Source organism: Crotalus tigris, unplaced genomic scaffold (genome assembly GCF_016545835.1).
Source record: "Crotalus tigris isolate CLP2741 ecotype Arizona unplaced genomic scaffold, ASM1654583v1 scf7180000024280.1573445, whole genome shotgun sequence".
Taxonomy (NCBI): Eukaryota; Metazoa; Chordata; class Lepidosauria; order Squamata; family Viperidae; genus Crotalus; species Crotalus tigris.
Window position 1 is genome coordinate 478,103 of NW_024100452.1, and position 16,662 is coordinate 494,764.

The window sequence follows — 16,662 nt, forward strand, 5'->3', positions numbered from 1 at the left end:
CTGCTTGAGCAGGAGAACCTATACCACTTCAGACAGGTGGCTGTCCAGTCTCTTCTTAAAAACCTCCAGTAATGGAGTGCCCACAATTTCTAAAGGCAAGCTGTTCCACTGGTTAACTGTCCTGTCAGGAAGTTTCTCCTTAATTCCAGGTTGCTTCTCTCTTTGGTCAGTTTCCAACCATTGTTTCTTGTCCTGCCTTCTGGTGCTTTGCAGAACAGTTTTGACGCCCTCTTCTTTGTGGCAGTCCCTCAAATACTGGAATACTGCTATCATGTCATCCCTATTTCTTTTCTTTAGACTAGCCAAACCCAAGTCCTGCAGCCGTTCTTCGTATGTTTTAGTCTCCAGGCCTTTGATCATTTTAGTTGCTCTTCTCTGAACTTTTTCCAAGGTCTCAACATCTCTTTTGCAGTATGGTGACCAAAATTGGTTGCAGTGTTCCAAGTGTAATCTTACTAGGGTTTTATAAAGTGGTACTATGCGTGATCTTGATTCTATGCCTCTGTTTATACAACCCAGGGTTGTATTATCTTTTTTGGCTGTTGCTGCACACTGCTGGCTCATAGTCAACTGATTGTCCACTAGGACTCCAAAGTCCCCCTCACAGTTACTGTTTTTGAGCCAGGTCTTGCCTAGTCTGTACTTGTACCTTTGATTTTTCCTGCCTAAATGTAAAACTTTGCTTTTCTCCACATTAAAATGCATTTTGTTGGATAGAGCCCATTGTTCAAGTTTGTCAAGATCTTTTTGGATCCTCAGCTTGTCTTCTGGGGTGTTGGCTATTCCTGCCAGTTTGGTGGCATCTGCAAATTTGATGAGTTCCCCTTCTATTCCCTCATCTAAGTCACTAATGAAAATATTAAAGAGTACTGGGACTAAGACAGAGCCCTGTGGTACCCCACTGTTTACTTCTCTCCATGTGGATGTAGCACCATTGAGGACTACTCCCCGAACACGATTTGTCAGCCAAACTACTCTACAGATCCATCTGATGGTGGTATTGTCTATCCCACCTTTTTCTAGCTTACTAAGCAGTAAGGCATTTCACTTTGTCAAATGCCTTACTGAAATCTAAGTATACTATGTCCACAGCGTTTCGCTGGTCTGCTAATTTAGTCACTTTATCAAAGAATGAAATATGATTGGTTTGGCATGATCGGTTTTTAATAAACCCATGCTGGCTGCTAGTTATAACTCTAGTTGCTTGCAGATGTGTTTTTTGATGATCTTTTCCAGAATCTTCCCCGGTATTGATGTTAGACTGATTGGTCTATAGTTTCTTGGGTCTGTTTTTTTTTTTTCTTTTCTTGAAAATGGGAACCACATCAACCCTTTTCCAATCATCAGGTATTTCCCCAGTGCTCCAGGATTTTTGAAAGATATGGTGCAACGGTTCTGAGATAACATTTGCCAGCTCCTTCAGAACTCTGGGATGTAATGTCAGTCCCTGTGAATTCTGGCTAAATGAGTATGATTTTGTTACAGCACCAACTATATTTGTTTACTATAACAAAAAGTTTTAAATAAGTTCACTAGTCCTGAGTAATAGGAAACTCTTTGTTTTTCCACCCACTCAAATGATCCAATTCCAAATACTTGATAGAGATAAGTAACCAAGCTCATCAATTGCAAAATAACCAGTGGATGTTTTAAAATATTGTATTTACATACGATGTGTAACATTTTTGGAGGTAAAAGACTAATTGATAGGCATGGGAAAAAATAAACTCTAGGATTAAATGACACAAACTACATACAGATTAGTTCTGCAAGCAGAAATGTACAGTATACAGAGATAATCCGGGTGATTTTTTGTAATAATTGCCAATAACACATTCAAAACTAGTTAGCGAATGATACTGGCAGCTGTCCGATGGCAGAGAATGCGACAAATGGATACTGTACGCAATTTAGGGATATTGTTCAACGCTTGTCAATATAGCTGCGCTCTTCGGTGGCTCCTTAACAGTTCACCCAGGCTCCGGAAGGGGCCTTCACTCCCCAGAAAGACGACACCCTTTGCCACGTAATTGTTGCCCTGATATCTGCAGCCAGAGTTGGCGGCTCTAACGTCCTACTATCGTTGGCTGCAATCCTATCCACCCGTTTTGCCCAACCTATCGCAAGCCAACCGCTGCCTGGTTGCTGGATTAATAGTTTGGGGGGGGGAGCCAAGCCCACTCAACTGCGTGATCCCAGTGCCCGAGCTGACTTCGCAGGAGCCTCCATCGGCTTGACCTTTTCTGTCTGATTGAGCTAAGTTTAGGCAGGGCCCTCCTGAGATTGAGGTTCACACATTAGTTAGCGGGGCTGACTCTAGTTCTCCGCCCAAGGTGCCGCGCTCCGGCCTTCCTCCAAAGCGCCGTCCTCTGAGGAGGTGTCCAAGGCACCACTTTCGCTTTCAGCCGGCTCCTTTGGCGCTGCCCCAACTCTGCTCCGGGGAAACGAGGGCGGGGCGGAGCGGGGCGGCGCTGCCTATCTCAGTCACGCGGACGAAGGCCGTGTAAACACCGCCAGATGGGTCCGCCGGCGGCAGAAATGAGCAGGCTGTTGTTCCCGCGGTCACCGTCCTGCCGCTATGGAAGATAGCCTGGTCCGCGCCTTCGGGGGCCTCAGCCTCCAGCAGCCCCGCCGTGCCCGAGGCAGGCCCCCTGCTCGCCGCTTCAGCAAAAGCCTCTATTTGCTCCGCGGCCTGCCCGGGTCAGGCAAAAGTACTCTGGCCAGGTAAGCGTGTCCCGGCTGCAGCCATTCCCGCTTCCTTTAATAGGTCGCGCCTGGGGGGAGATCCGCGGGAGGAAGCCAGCACGGCTCGGTAGTGGGGCCGCCGGGCGACACGGAAGGCGACTTCGAGGGTCGCCAGGAGCGATCTGAGATCTGGCGGCGAAGACCGCGGCGGCTTTGCAGGAAGCGCCGTCTCAGCCGAAGCCGCCTGGCCCGAGTTGATAACGAGGTAGGCGGTTAGTCGCTGGGCGGGGTGCGAGAAGGAAGAAGCCGTTGTTCCGCTTTTGGATCCCCCCCCACCCAATCTTAAATCTAGTGGAGAGTTATCTTAAAGGAACAGGAATGTTGGGCGTGGGCCAGAGAGAACTCGGAGCTAATCGGGGAAAGCAGAGAATAATGCGGAGAGTGGGGGTGGGCGCAAAGGGTACTTTTACCTCTCGGATCCGTCCTTGTACTCTGAAGTCCATCTTAACGCCTGCAATGATAAGAAAGGTTAAACGTGACGGGATGAAGAGTTAGTAAATGTAAGGAAGCAGCCGTAGCTAGGTGGGTCAATGAGAACACCATCTTTTTAGCTGAAATTTGTGTGCCACCCATTCTTCAAACTCTGCAACTTATTTGGCAACGTTGCATTGCTATGTTTGGGTTGCCCTGAGGTGGTGGGTGATTTTTCTCCAGACTATGCAACTATTGGAAGGGGCAATTGCCACCCACTTGTATATTTGATAGAATTTATGCCTGTTTTGCCTGCTGTGGTTTGGAGAAGTGATTAGGTTGTGAGAATGCACTGTGAAAATGGAATATTTATTCTTTCCATTATATACAATACTTTAGCATTGAGCCCAGTGAAATTAGTTAATATATTTTTTTCATAGAACTTAAATTTTAGATTGGCAGCTGAACCCGGTCAGCATACATAGCAGCTACTTTGTAACTTCAATAAATATTTCACACTGAATGCATATCAAAAGGTCACTGCTTGTATACAAGGAAGTATACATTTTGTCATGCGCTAATAATCCCTGACAATTTCAGACAATGTTTATTTTTAGTTCTAGAAAGTGAAGTCCAGACTGCATATGCCAGGGATAAAAATTAGATATCAAAAGAATTTTGTGCAAGTTGTGTGCATAATTTACTACTAATGATCTAATGGTTTGAGCTGTGTAAAAGTTCCATAACTGACAATTTTAATTCTTATTTACTAATTTGAAGAAGTATAACAAGCAGCAGATTTAAGATGAGCAATAGGAGTGTGATAAGAGTGCATTTGGAGAATTGTAATTTGTAATTTACCTTAATACTGGCTCTATTTAAAAAAAATAGTTCTCAAAAATTATTTTACTTTACTGACTGAACAAACTCGATAATTTTGATAAGAAAATGATGCTATAAACAAAACCAAAAAGCACATGCCAAACTGATCTTTCAATATTATGCAAATATTCACAAATCAACCTAAGTCAACAACTAACAGTATAAAGCAATCCATATATGTGATGAATTGAAATAAATAAAAAGAGAAAAAGAGTGGGAGAAGAAAATGCCTGGAAATGCCTAGCATAAAAGTAATTCCCTTAAATTTGACAAATTGAAAGAGCTGCTATGTTCCCTTTGACCATATATTTCATTGCTGCAATTCGGGTGTACTAATCTTCAGGATTTGAATGTAAAAGAAGCCCTGGATTTCAGTTCTGTTTAGCAATTATAAAGACAGAGCAGGTCCTAAATTTAATTTTTATTTTCTATTCTGTGCCAAAATGGAATGCATTTTGGAAGGGTATTTCTGAAAAGATAGAGCATGTGGATAATTGAATGTAAATATTGGGGTCCTCTATCTCAAATCCCTAGTGGAAAAGAGCATTGAAGAAAAGCTGAACTTTAATGCATCATGAAAAGAAAGCTATGCTATCTTTATAAAATATGTACTACTGTTTATGAAAGGAAATTTTATACTTAGCCAACAAAAACCAAATGCACAGGTATAGAATAGGCAGTAACTGTTGAGTAATCTCAGAGTCCTAGTGGACAAGCACTTAAGTAAGAACCAGCAATGTGCTGGAGCTGCCAAAAAAGCCAACACAGCTCTAGACTGCATCAACAGAGGGATGGTATAAAGATCATGTGAAGTGTTGCAGGAGAAGAAGTAATGGATAGAAATGAATCAAGGAGGGAACCAACCTATAATTAAAGAGAAATTTCCTGACAGTGAGAACAATGAATCAGTGAAACAGCTTGCCCCCAGAAGTTGTGGGTGTTCCATCACTGGAGGTTTTTAAGAAGAGATTGGACAGTCATTTGTCTGGAATAGTATAGGGTCTCCTGCTTGATCAAAGGGTTGGCCTAGAAGATCTTCAAGGTCCTTTCTAACTCTGTTAAATAACTGTTATTGTGATGTGTTCTTGTCAAGCAAGACATTATGGAGTTTTATCTAATGAAATGTAGCTGAATTTAGTGGACTAATCAATATTATTTTAACTGAATTTAAGTTCAGACTTAATCTGGATTTAATCAGATTATTGAACTTTTTGGGGAAGAGAGAATTGTCCTTAACTTTTTCCCTTTGAAGATGGAAATAGTTATCACCTATCCATGGATTAACCTAGCTTTTTTGATATCAGCCAAGGCCAGCAGTGTTTTATCTGCTGGGTCATAGATGAAGATAATATACCAGTCTTGCAAGACCTTGTGAGTAGGAGAAAATTTCGACTGGCATTGTATCTTTCAAATATAGAGTGAAACTTGCCTCAGAAAGCCAACAGAATTAACATCCTGACCTGGGTGTACTAAACCATTGTTTAAGAATCATTTATTAACTAAACCACAGTTATCTGAGTTCACAAATATATGCCCAGAACAAATAACACTTTAACGTAGCATAATGTGTGAACTCAACCGCTATGTATTGGTATTCCTAATATTGTATATGTTGGGCTATTATTTTCATCCTCCCATGCTGATTATTTAAACTAGTATTGTGACTTAGGAATTGTGAGATTTCAGTCTTCCAACTTGATGCTTCTCAGAAGTGTTTGATTTCAATTCAGCTTCTGGGTAGACTTTTAAAGATCATATTGCACAACTTTTGGGACTTCCAGAAAGGAATTACATATGAAGTATAGTTGTTTTGAATGGATATTTGTGCTGAAATGAGGGAATATCTGGTTTTGTCAGCTTAGTTTGCAAATGTACTGTATTTTGCTTTCGACTGTTTCTAGATATGCCAGGAATCATGGCAACATTATACCCTTATGTGGTGTGTCTGTCTGTCTATCTATCTGTCTGTCTGTCTGTCTGTCTATCTATCTATCTATCTATCTATCTATCTATCTATCTATCTATCTATCTATCTATCTATCTCCAATGTACTGAGTTTATGTTCTTTATATTGCTTTATATGTGAGTGAAGTGACTTCCTTTGTTTAATTTGGAACTGTTGCTTCTTAGATATAGGCTGCTGACTTTTTTATGAACAAAAATCAGTTATAAGGACTACCTTTAAAGTGCTGTGTATCAGGGATCCCCAATCCCCGGACTGTGGACTAGTACCGGGCCGCGGCATACCAGCAACTGGTCTGCACAAATAAGCAAAGCCCCATCCATGGGATGCAGGCAGCACACAAAACCACGCACCCTCCAGTCCACAGAAAAACTTCTCTCCATGGAATTGGTCCCTGGTGCCCAAAAGGTTGGGGACCTCTGTTTTAGAACATAATCATCCAAGTTATTTTTATTGTTACTTTGCACAGAACAAATACACAGTGATTCAGAAATTTATGCATCAAATTCACTGAATATCCCACCACAATCCCAAGGTCTCTCGGTGCCTCACAAAAATGAGCACACATCATAACAATACAGAAACATAAGATGATTAAAACACCCAAATAATTCATGGCATCAGGGCTGAAAAGCTCCATCTTCAGCTTTGTCCAGAACGCAACCCCTTGAATGATTTCCACACTTTTTCACAGTAATAATCAGGCAGCAAATTGGACGACCTCTGATGGCAACATGAAGACTTTGGGAGAGAAGCTTCAGATTGTACACCTCTGCCCTGCTATAATGTAGCTGTAGTTAATTATAAAAATGCATTTGTTTGCTCAAGTAATTGCAAAAATGAAAGTATTGCATTTGACACTTATACCAAATGGCATTTAAGTGGTAGAAGTTTTTCTTTTGTGGCATCACGTTGTTGGATTTAGTGGTGATAACCAATCAGCACTTTGTTCTTTCTTGTTTGCTTGTCAGGCAACTGAAACGTGAATTTCCTAATGCAGTCATTTTTAGTACTGACGAGTACTTCATCACAGAAGATGGCACCTATGAATTTAATCCTGATTGTTTGAGAGATGCACATAAGTGGAATCAGGAAAGAGGCATGTATGGCTGATTCTCCTTAACATTCCTCTTTATCTACTTTATCAAAGTGGCTTTCTAAAAGTTGATTAGAACAAAGCATCACATAATAGAATTAAGAACAGAATAATTCTAATTCTAAAATGAAAATTGATATGCTTACTGTTTAAAGACTTTCTGATATGGAAGCTAAAAACTACATTGCATTATGATGTTTGGCATGGCTCTGGGAAATGGATTCCCTCTGCCAATTCTATGATAACTTCCAACTGGCTTCCAGGAGGATATTGAAAAATGGGTAGAAGTAAATGAAAAATAACTTGGACCCCTCCCCCTTCCCAAACATTTTGATAAATTGTAGGACAGAAATGGCCATCTGGAAACATGAGCCTAGAACAGATGCAAAAAATATACTAGGGTTAGAAGGGTTACCTGAGTCTAAAGATTTGCTTTGACCTTAATTTTTCTTAGTTCATTCCATTTTTACTTTGATTGCCAATATATCTTTGCACTATTTTCTTTTCAATATAATGCAGTTAATCCAGGTACTTTACAGTTAACAATACAAACATTTCCTGCTACAAGCTGGGAAAGCAACTCTGATCTGTATGGAGTTAAGGAGCTTCTTAGATGTATTTTTGCAGAACCATTGATTTAGATTGCAGTGAAATCTAGATTCCACATGTTGAAGTGAAAAAAGATGCAAAAAGATGTAACATTTTATTTTGGTATCATAAACTCTCTTACCTGATCAAAATTTGTCTAATATATGCCTACCCCAACTACAAAAATACTGCCTATCTCCATGTTACACCCTAAACATGAAGCTTGCCAGAACAGGAATTAACTGATTTCTTATATCAGCAATTAATGTATTTGCTGATTTTAAATGTAATGAGCAAGGTTTTCTAGTTCAGATGAATTAGAAATTGCAGTTGATGAAAAAGCTTCTGGATTAATTACACCAAGCTGAAAAGTGATAATAGGAGCAATGTGAGAATAAAAAAATATGAACATAATGCTAGTATTCTTCATTAGTTTATATATAAATAGTTATATAAATATATAGTTTAAATTTAATCACTTCTTGGATGAAGAAAAATGTATAAAGAGTACATTTTTATCATTTTTGTACATGGGAATGCATATTTTTATTGCATATGTCTTGAATAGGATATGGAAGCATTACAACCAAGCACATTTAATTTTTTTTAAAGTAACAGTTTATCTGGTCTTCCATCCATAAGTGTTTCCAAGTGAATATACGTAGCATTAAAACTAATGTATCATAACAAAATTACAATAGGTAGAAAAATAAAAGTTATTAATCATAGTAAAAAGTCTAATATTAGTGGTGATCAAAGTCACCCACATTTTAAGTTTCAAAATGTTATTTGTTTAAATTTATTTAATTTATATCCCTGTCATGGTTCTGACAGATGAAACTCCTTGAAGAACTTCGAGGCATTGTTTACCTTAAAGAATCTTTATTCGAGTAGCATAGTAACAGCATGTACATAGGCAAAGCCAAAATCTGAATTCCCCTCCCCTGAGCACATAGTATCAAAGCACAATTCCCTTCTCTAAACAGTCATAAATCACATTCTCCAATCAACCCGCCATTTCTTATCATCTCTTATTTCAAAAATCTTGGTTCTCACCCTAGTTACAATATTGTTATGTCTAAATAAACTCTCATGCACATTCCTCCCCCCCCCAGTATCATCTAATTCTAACTCTAACTCTAAGAGTAAAACATAAGAAGGAAAATGGCTGCATCTCCATATGTTGTCAAAGCAAGAACATCCGATGTTAGCTTTTGTTATTTTTATAAACAACTCAAGGTGGTGAATCTATCTAATGCCACTTCTTCCTCCTGTTTTCCCTACAACAACCTTGTGAGGCGAATTGGGTTCAGAGAGAGTGGCCCAAAGTTACTCAACAAGTTTTCATCAGTAAGGCAGGACACGAACTCAGAGTCTCCTGGGTGCCTTAACCATGAGACCAAATGGACAAATAGAAGTATTTTAATATAGATCAGAACAGGAAAAAACAGTGCCAATTATATTTCTCTGAAGAGTCCTCATAATTTGAAAATATCATCACTGCTCAGTGGCAGCACTATTATAATGGACCCTGGTGACCCTGCTTTGCTATGTGGGTTAAAAATCAGGTCTGTTGCTAAGTGCCTGGAAGCTGGCTTATTAGATTGGCCTTCCACTTTTGTCTAATATCATAGGGCAACGGTAAGAGGTTGGGAATTTTTGAGTTGCAAATATAATTCTTGTCCCTGCAGCTCTCAGTAGAGTAACTGGTGAGATTTATTTATTATTATTCATTATGACAGTTGACTTTTCTTCTGTTTCTTCTATTAAGAAAGCTCAATTTAGCTTTTCTGTACTACAGTATTCTTATTATATCCAGTTTTAATGTGTTCTTTCTTTTCTGTTTTAATCTGAAGATATAATGTCAAAAAATATGAAATATGCTTCTTGAAAGTCCTTTGCAAATTATATCTCATACTTATTTGTAATGTAAATAGCCAATACTTCTGTTGCAGTCAAGCCCCCCAAACAGGTTGTCCTAGCTTAGTGATTTGCAACTGTGGTACAGGCCCTGGAAATCTCAAGTTCTTTTGTTATCTGAAGGATTTAATATAATTATCTTGATAATTATTATGTTACAGCACATAAAGCTATGAAGAATGGGAAATCTCCAGTTATAATTGATAATACCAACATCCACGCTTGGGAAATGAAGCCATATGTGATAATGGTATGGGACATTGTGACCTCTTTGTAATTCTTAATAAGTGTGGGCTCAAAAGAAGCCTCTAACTGTAGTGATGAATTCTTAATTATTTTGTGTAAAGAAGTACTTCTTTTTAACTATTTAGTGATATTGGTGACTATTAAAAATTAGATGCTGCCTAGCACATCAATTAAATAGAATCTCTGCCCCTCTTAGTAATAAAAATCACTTATGAATGTGATTCTCAAAAAAAGTCAATCAATCTGCTAATTCCAATTTCCACTCATTTTTTTAATATAGTTCTGACAGCACCAACAGTATCAACAGGTAATTGTTTCAATATTCCTAGCTCACAATTGTCTGTTTTGAGAGCAATTTATACATAACTGCATGTCTAACCAGCTTTGCTTCTTTTCTTGAGAAGCAATATTTTTAAGTCCTTGATATAACTCATAGCAATGTTGGATTGCTATTTTGCTATGCTATTTATAATGCATTGATGATGAAAAGTCTTATATAATTAATGGTGAGTAGTTAGCAAAATCATGAAAAATCATACTGAAATTTACTGAAAAAAAAAAGAAAAAGTATGAATAATATAGTTGTGCTTGAATAAATAATTCTGAGAAATAGAATAATAGGAGATGTGTGTGGATTACAAAACATATTTTGCTTAAGTTTCCAACAAAACAATTTGTTGTATTTTAATAATATCTTAATAAAATGTTTCAAGTATTCTAGTCATTAAAAACAGTGGGAGCTTCCCTTGTTTTTCATCCCAGGAATACAAGGTTAGATGGGATGCTACTCTACAATAATTCACAAAAAGAAAAATCCAACCTACAAAAGAATTGGACAGATTATTTTATTGTTCTTTTCAAAACATTAAAATTAAGTCTCTTAAGAAGTCATGGAAAGAATTATTCGTTGTAGTTGTTTTTGATAGATTACCACTCCACTGTTAAGCAAATTAAAGCAAAAAGGATTTTTTAAAAGTCAGTCTTCCATTCAGGTTGCTTTTTGCAGGATCTCTTGTCTGCACTGTCTCTATTATGTTGTTGCAAAAAATGCTGCTGCTTAACTCTTGCATGAAGAGTTGACATGGGAAAATAAACAACAAAAACTTAATAAAGTCTGCACATAATTGTATCCTGAAGCTCGACTCAATTCAATCTCACTCAAAAAAACCCCACACAGAATATCCATATCCATTGAAGTACATTCAAACATACGCCAAAATTCCCACTATGGCATTCATAGTGATCTCTGTATTTACAGCCTAAGCTCCCAGCAACATTGGAAGTTAAATCAGCTGTAGTATGCCTTGTCCTGCAGCAGAGTTTGTCATGGGTCTGCAATCCTGAACAATGTGCTTAAGTAACAGCAGATTTGATCTGGCACTCCTAATGTCAGTCCATCCAGTCAAAGCCAATAGCAGTAGGTATATGACTAGATTAGTAAATCTGCTGATTTTACTAGCCTGGAAATAAATCCTGATTTATAAGCCACCAAGATCTAGTTTCTATGCTTGGAACAGCTGTAACACATGAGGCAATGCCTCTTACGACTAACAACTTTTGTGAGAATGCCCATTTCATGTAGAACTTAGTACTCTCAAAATGATTATTTCATAGATTGTCCTTTCAGGAAATGCTGGGTGAAGGAATTCAACTTGAATTCATCATTCCAAGAAAAAGAATTAGGAGCCTTTCTGTATGCTCTGGTTTCATGCCAAATAAAGTCTTTTTAGGTGCTCATAAAAGGTGGGGAGGGTACCATCATTCTTTTTTGATAGTTAAATTTTGGATAGTGCAGATTAACATGCTTGAGAAGCAAGTACAACCTACTTAACCTGGTGCAGCTGTATGAGCTACTTTCATATAACATGCTGTTTTTAACTTTTATTTAGTTTTGGGGGGTTTAGTGTGTGGTATGCAGTTTATTATTCAGTGTATTGTGTTTATTCAGTAATCGGGTTAAATGTGTTGTGCAAGTCAAACCTTTGGTATTTTTCTCTCCCTCGTGGTAGAGAAAAATATGAAAAATACTACTTAATACATTAAAACATAATAGTATTTTCTAAAACTGTAGCATGATAACAATTTGTTTTTCTTTAATCAGGCACTTGAAAACAGATACGAAGTTATATTTCGGGAGCCAGATACACGTTGGAAGTTCCATGTTCGGGAATTAGCTCGGTATATTTTACAACCAAATTTAGAAAAACCAGACAGACCATTATAATCATTGATTGATTTGAATACTGATTTAGGCAAGAGCTGGGAGGCTGGTCCTGAGAATCGGCATATAGGAAAGTTGGCTTCTACTAGTCTAGCTGGAGACATCTAAATATTCATCCTGTTTATCTACCACAGTAGTGTAGTTTCTTGGATATATTGCAAAAATTGTGACTTTGAAACTCTGATTGCTACGTCACTATTATATCTCATGTGTCAGAAATGCAGTATATATCCCATTTTAAACATAATTTTCAGTGTTTGAAAATATCTTGTTAATATAGCAAATAACAGACATTTGTATTTAAAAATAAACCTGCAGCAATAATTAATAAAACATATAATGAGATTTGAATAGTAAGAAATCTGGGAAAAAACTAAATGTTATTTTTGAATTGGTAATTATTTGGCATGATTTCTGATGAAGTATGATCTTCTTATTAACGTTAATCTCTGTTAGTCTCCTAACAGTGAGAAAGTTAGGAGCAAAAGCTTCAATTGAGAAAGCATGAATTTTTTTTCTTCTGTGTGAAATATTATCTCACACAAAGCATACCCGGAGCTTTATATTCATAGATTTGGAATGGACTATTTAGGCCACCGAGTTCAACCTGCTGCTCAGGGCAGGAATCTAAATTAAAACATTACAATCTGAGGATTTCTATCTACTGAAGCTAATCACATCACTTCCTTTGGCAATTGGTTCCATTGCTGAACCAATTTTACTACCGAGAATTTTTGCCCAAGATTCATCTGGAATTGTCTATGTATAATTTAAACCTATTATTTATCTTTTATCCTATAAAATGATTGAGAATGGGTCTATTTTTCTCTAAGATGTTTTTAATTTGGGGTTCTTTCCTATAGCCAATTATCACTTGATGCGTTCATGTTTTTTTTCTTAAAATAACAACGTTAAAGTTCATACAGATAGTCAGATAACTCTCTTCCTTTCTTTAGTAGATCAATTTTGGTTCTGCTTGTACTGAACATATTAAATTACCTAGGGGCTGTAACAATTAGTTCTTTTCTTTTGCTCTAGTCAGTATCCCATTCTTATTAAAAATACAATTGAGTTTTTAATTTGGAGCCTTTTTCTTTCTTCTGTGATTCTGGGGAGTCCTCTGCTGAAAAGAACCCTGTTCTCTTGCTTCTCAGTGGTCACTTTGATCACATAGGTGTTGGATATAGTTGAATGCAATATTAGAGGGAGTGATTCTATTGATCTCTTAATCAGCATATAATCATATAATCTCAACCATACCCATATACACATTTAATGGACTAATTCCTATGACTGAACATACAGGAATTTTGCCTTCTGAATCTATGTATCAGGTTCTATTTTTTTCAAAACCATGTACAAGGAAAATTGTAATGCATGGATCAGGGCAATTAATATTCTTATGTTTTTCTTTGACATATTTTTATTTTATAGACGTAATCATCATGGTGTTCCATTTGAGAAAATACAATGGATGAAAGACGAATATGAGCATGATGTTACCTTCCATACAGTGCTTCATTCTGAAGAACCAGCCAGATACTGCAATTCTGGACGTTATTCTCGTCTGAATTCAGCTTTTTCCAACAACAGAATGAATAGGTCATGAAATTGAAGGATTTTAATAAGAAGACAGTGGGAGACTTTAGTGGGATTTTATAGATTTTATCAATTGGTATATTGTTTTAGATTCTTAGCAATTTTCTATTTTTCTACTGAACTAAAATAGGTCTTAACCCAATTAAGCTTGATGTTCCAGAATTCTTGCAGACTTTAAAGAAAATTATAGAAGAAATAATTTAAATATGAACCATAATCTGTTGTTTTTTCACATTTTTAGTTTATTCTTTTCTGCAATCATTTTAAAACTAGGCTTTATATTCACACAAAAAATTAGAGGGTGGCACCTATTCAGGTCTACACATTTCAGCCAAATACCATATTGAACTGTTGGCATTAAAATGCTAACTGTGATATATGATATATCATTTTCCAAGTCCTCATACATTAACAAGAGCAATTCTATGGTAGTAGCAGCCATGAATGTGTTGTATTTCTCACTAAGGTCAAAAATAGGACTCCAGTCAAATGGCAGGAATCTTTTCTATTTGCACTTTACCAGTGTCCAAGTCTGACTGTGTTCAGTGTACCAGAAGGCTGAGCCTTCAAGAGAACCAGACCAAACATTTTATGAATGGATGCGAGTGAAGCTTTTGAGCTGCAGGATAAGGAAACCATGAAGCTGCGCCCAAAACCAGCACCGATTTGTGAAATCCCCAGAAGTAGTACAGATAAATTGTAATAGTTGTTAAGTAGTATATGTCATAAGATCTTGTTTCTTGAGTCCTATAGATTCTATGTTCCAGATTCTGTTTTTAAAATGTGTATCCATGGTATGTAGCTTTTTTTTACTTTTCTGCTTTTGGATTTTCCCTTTAAAAAATCCTATTCAGTGCACTTTATTGTTCAAAGAGATGAGGTACTTTATTAGCTCTCTAATTTTGAATTCCTGGTTCTGATGGATTTTATCTATCTGGTAGTAATTTGCTAACATAAAAACAGTACAGAGCAAAAGTACAACCTCAGTTTATTTTTATTCTACAGAAATGGTAATTTTGTAGACTTTGGTCTTTGTGAAACCAAAAGATGCATCTCAACTTTCCTATTAAGTAATAAATACTTAGATGTGAGTTAGAAACCAGCATAAATGTTAAAAACTAGATAGTGGCTAAAACCAAAATATTGAAATTATTACCGCTGCTATTAATATTGATTGAAAGAATAAGTTTTTTCTCTTTTTAAAAACTTTTTCACTTTATAGCATAAACTGGATTCTTTTTCTCTTGATCTGGTTTCTGTTAATTCTTTAAAAATTAGCCAGAACATTCTATTATTTTTTAAAATGTTCATTATACTTTAGGGAGACTATTCTACCAACAGGTTCCAATTTTAGGTACCCCAAGCCCAATGAAATTTGTGAAGCATATCAAACAAGATGATATAATTAAATATGATAGGAATTCAACATATCATTTTGCAATGCATTTAACTTTTGTCATGGATATTATGTTTTATTATGAAATTTTGGCTACTTTATGCAAACAAATATATACAGATAATGATCATTGTATTCATACTTGGAAACTGCTTACTGTAATAGTTTTGTACTGGATAGTTTAGTGTTCAGGGACATATTTGTCATTAGGCTTTAGAGATCACTGTAATAATAATGTATCTTTTTGCAGAACTCAGTTCCTTGCAATAAAAAAATTATTTACATTTATTTCCCCAGTGTTAGTGGAAGGATCCCTGAAAATATTTCTGAAATAAGTTATAGATCAGGTGATATCATCCTCATTTGTAAATATTAAAGGATTAGGAATCATTTTCTTTTTTCCCCTTCTTTAGGAAAATTTGATGCTATTTTAATAGTCTATTTTGATGCTATTTTAATAGAAAAACAAGAAAAATCCATTTCTGCAACCTTTTAAACTATTCTTGTGTTAAGCCATTTGTGCAAAAGCTAACTTTGACATAAGATGCATTGAATATTTGGAAAACTTTAAATTTGAGATAAAAATTTGAAACTAGTAACTTCTGATCCAGAAATGTACCTGTGGCTTACATATCAGGAATTTGTAACAGTTGTTCTTACTGAAGTGTCTTAAAATGCTTGTTTTGAGCTAAAATTGTGTAATAAACAAATCTAAACAAACATTTACAATGTTCATAGTTTTAAAAGGTAATTCACACATTAAATATAAACTATATTAATAGTGACATTTTCTTTGCCTCTGTAACATTTCCATTGCAATAATGAACTGTTAGTTTTGTTTTCCTTTGTAGGAATTAATTTTCTTTGGTATTACCCTGATGCATGTGTGTGTGTTTATTAGTGGGCTGGACAGAGTGATCAGCCTATAAAAAACTGCAGCATCATGTCCTGGATATCACAGGTATAGTTTTACCCACTCCTTGCTCTTCTGAAAAATTACTTAAGAGGGCTTGGGTATTTATCATTGCAAGTTCCTCATCAGCAACAAAATTGCTTTCAGGAGCAAAATCAGTCCCATTTAACTTTACTGGTGGATGTTTGTTATTCTTACTTTCAGTTTTTTTAACTGATGTTTTGGTCTGGGTACAAGTGCTTCGAGGGGGCTGAAATGCTTTTTTTAGAGATGGTGAAATAAATGCACAGATTGGTTTCACAGGTGGAGGGGAAGGTACTTGACTGAGCAGGTCCATTGCCTTTCGTTTCTTATAGTTCTTTGGAGTTTCTTGAAGATCTAGTGTCACTTTTGCAGATCCAAGAGAAAACGATGGTTTTATGTCTGACTTTCCAATGGTCGAAGGACTTTGATGTCTTAGTTCACTGTTGGGAATTGTAATCTTAAAAAGACAACAAAAAATTGAGTTGTTTCAGCTACTTTTCCTCATTAAAAACATTTGAATTAAATAATGCCTTTCTCTTTAGATACGTATGCTTTTAAAATAACTCCCTTCAAAGCAATCTTGTCTCTACCATATATTTAAATGAGGAGTATAAGACAGCAGTCCTGATCTATATGCCTTGGAGATGTGTTTTAAACT

General features: G+C 36.5%; 2 protein-coding genes across 6 annotated transcripts in view; one reads left to right on the plus strand and one right to left on the minus strand.

Moving 5' to 3' along the window:
• The first annotated feature begins 1,707 nt into the window (after positions 1-1,707).
• On the plus strand, positions 1,708-15,846 carry N4BP2L1 (NEDD4 binding protein 2 like 1). Its single transcript, XM_039323589.1, has 5 exons — positions 1,708-2,724; positions 6,973-7,100; positions 9,767-9,855; positions 11,953-12,029; positions 13,507-15,846. Exons 1-5 carry the CDS (start codon positions 2,579-2,581, stop codon positions 13,679-13,681), a joined length of 615 nt encoding a protein of 204 aa, XP_039179523.1. The 5' UTR covers positions 1,708-2,578; the 3' UTR covers positions 13,682-15,846.
• BRCA2 (BRCA2 DNA repair associated) overlaps positions 15,580-16,662 on the minus strand; it is a 38,876-nt gene continuing 37,793 nt past the window's right edge. For all 5 annotated transcript variants that reach the window (XM_039323569.1, XM_039323568.1, XM_039323566.1 and 2 more), the window contains one exon: positions 15,580-16,461. In XM_039323569.1, coding sequence (XP_039179503.1) covers positions 16,009-16,461 — 453 coding nt within the window. In that variant the 3' untranslated portion in view covers positions 15,580-16,008. The remainder of the gene's footprint in view (positions 16,462-16,662) is intronic.

What these genes read in the sequence shown, in the direction of transcription:
- N4BP2L1 (XM_039323589.1), top strand. Translation starts at nt 2,579, where the DNA reads ATGGAAGATAGCCTGGTCCGCGCCTTCGGGGGCCTCAGCCTCCAGCAG. An exon ending in TAAGTGGAATCAGGAAAGAG is followed by an intron (nt 7,101 to 9,766) that starts GCATGTATGGCT and finishes ATTATGTTACAG; the next exon opens with CACATAAAGCTATGAAGAAT. An exon ending in TGAAGCCATATGTGATAATG is followed by an intron (nt 9,856 to 11,952) that starts GTATGGGACATT and finishes TTCTTTAATCAG; the next exon opens with GCACTTGAAAACAGATACGA.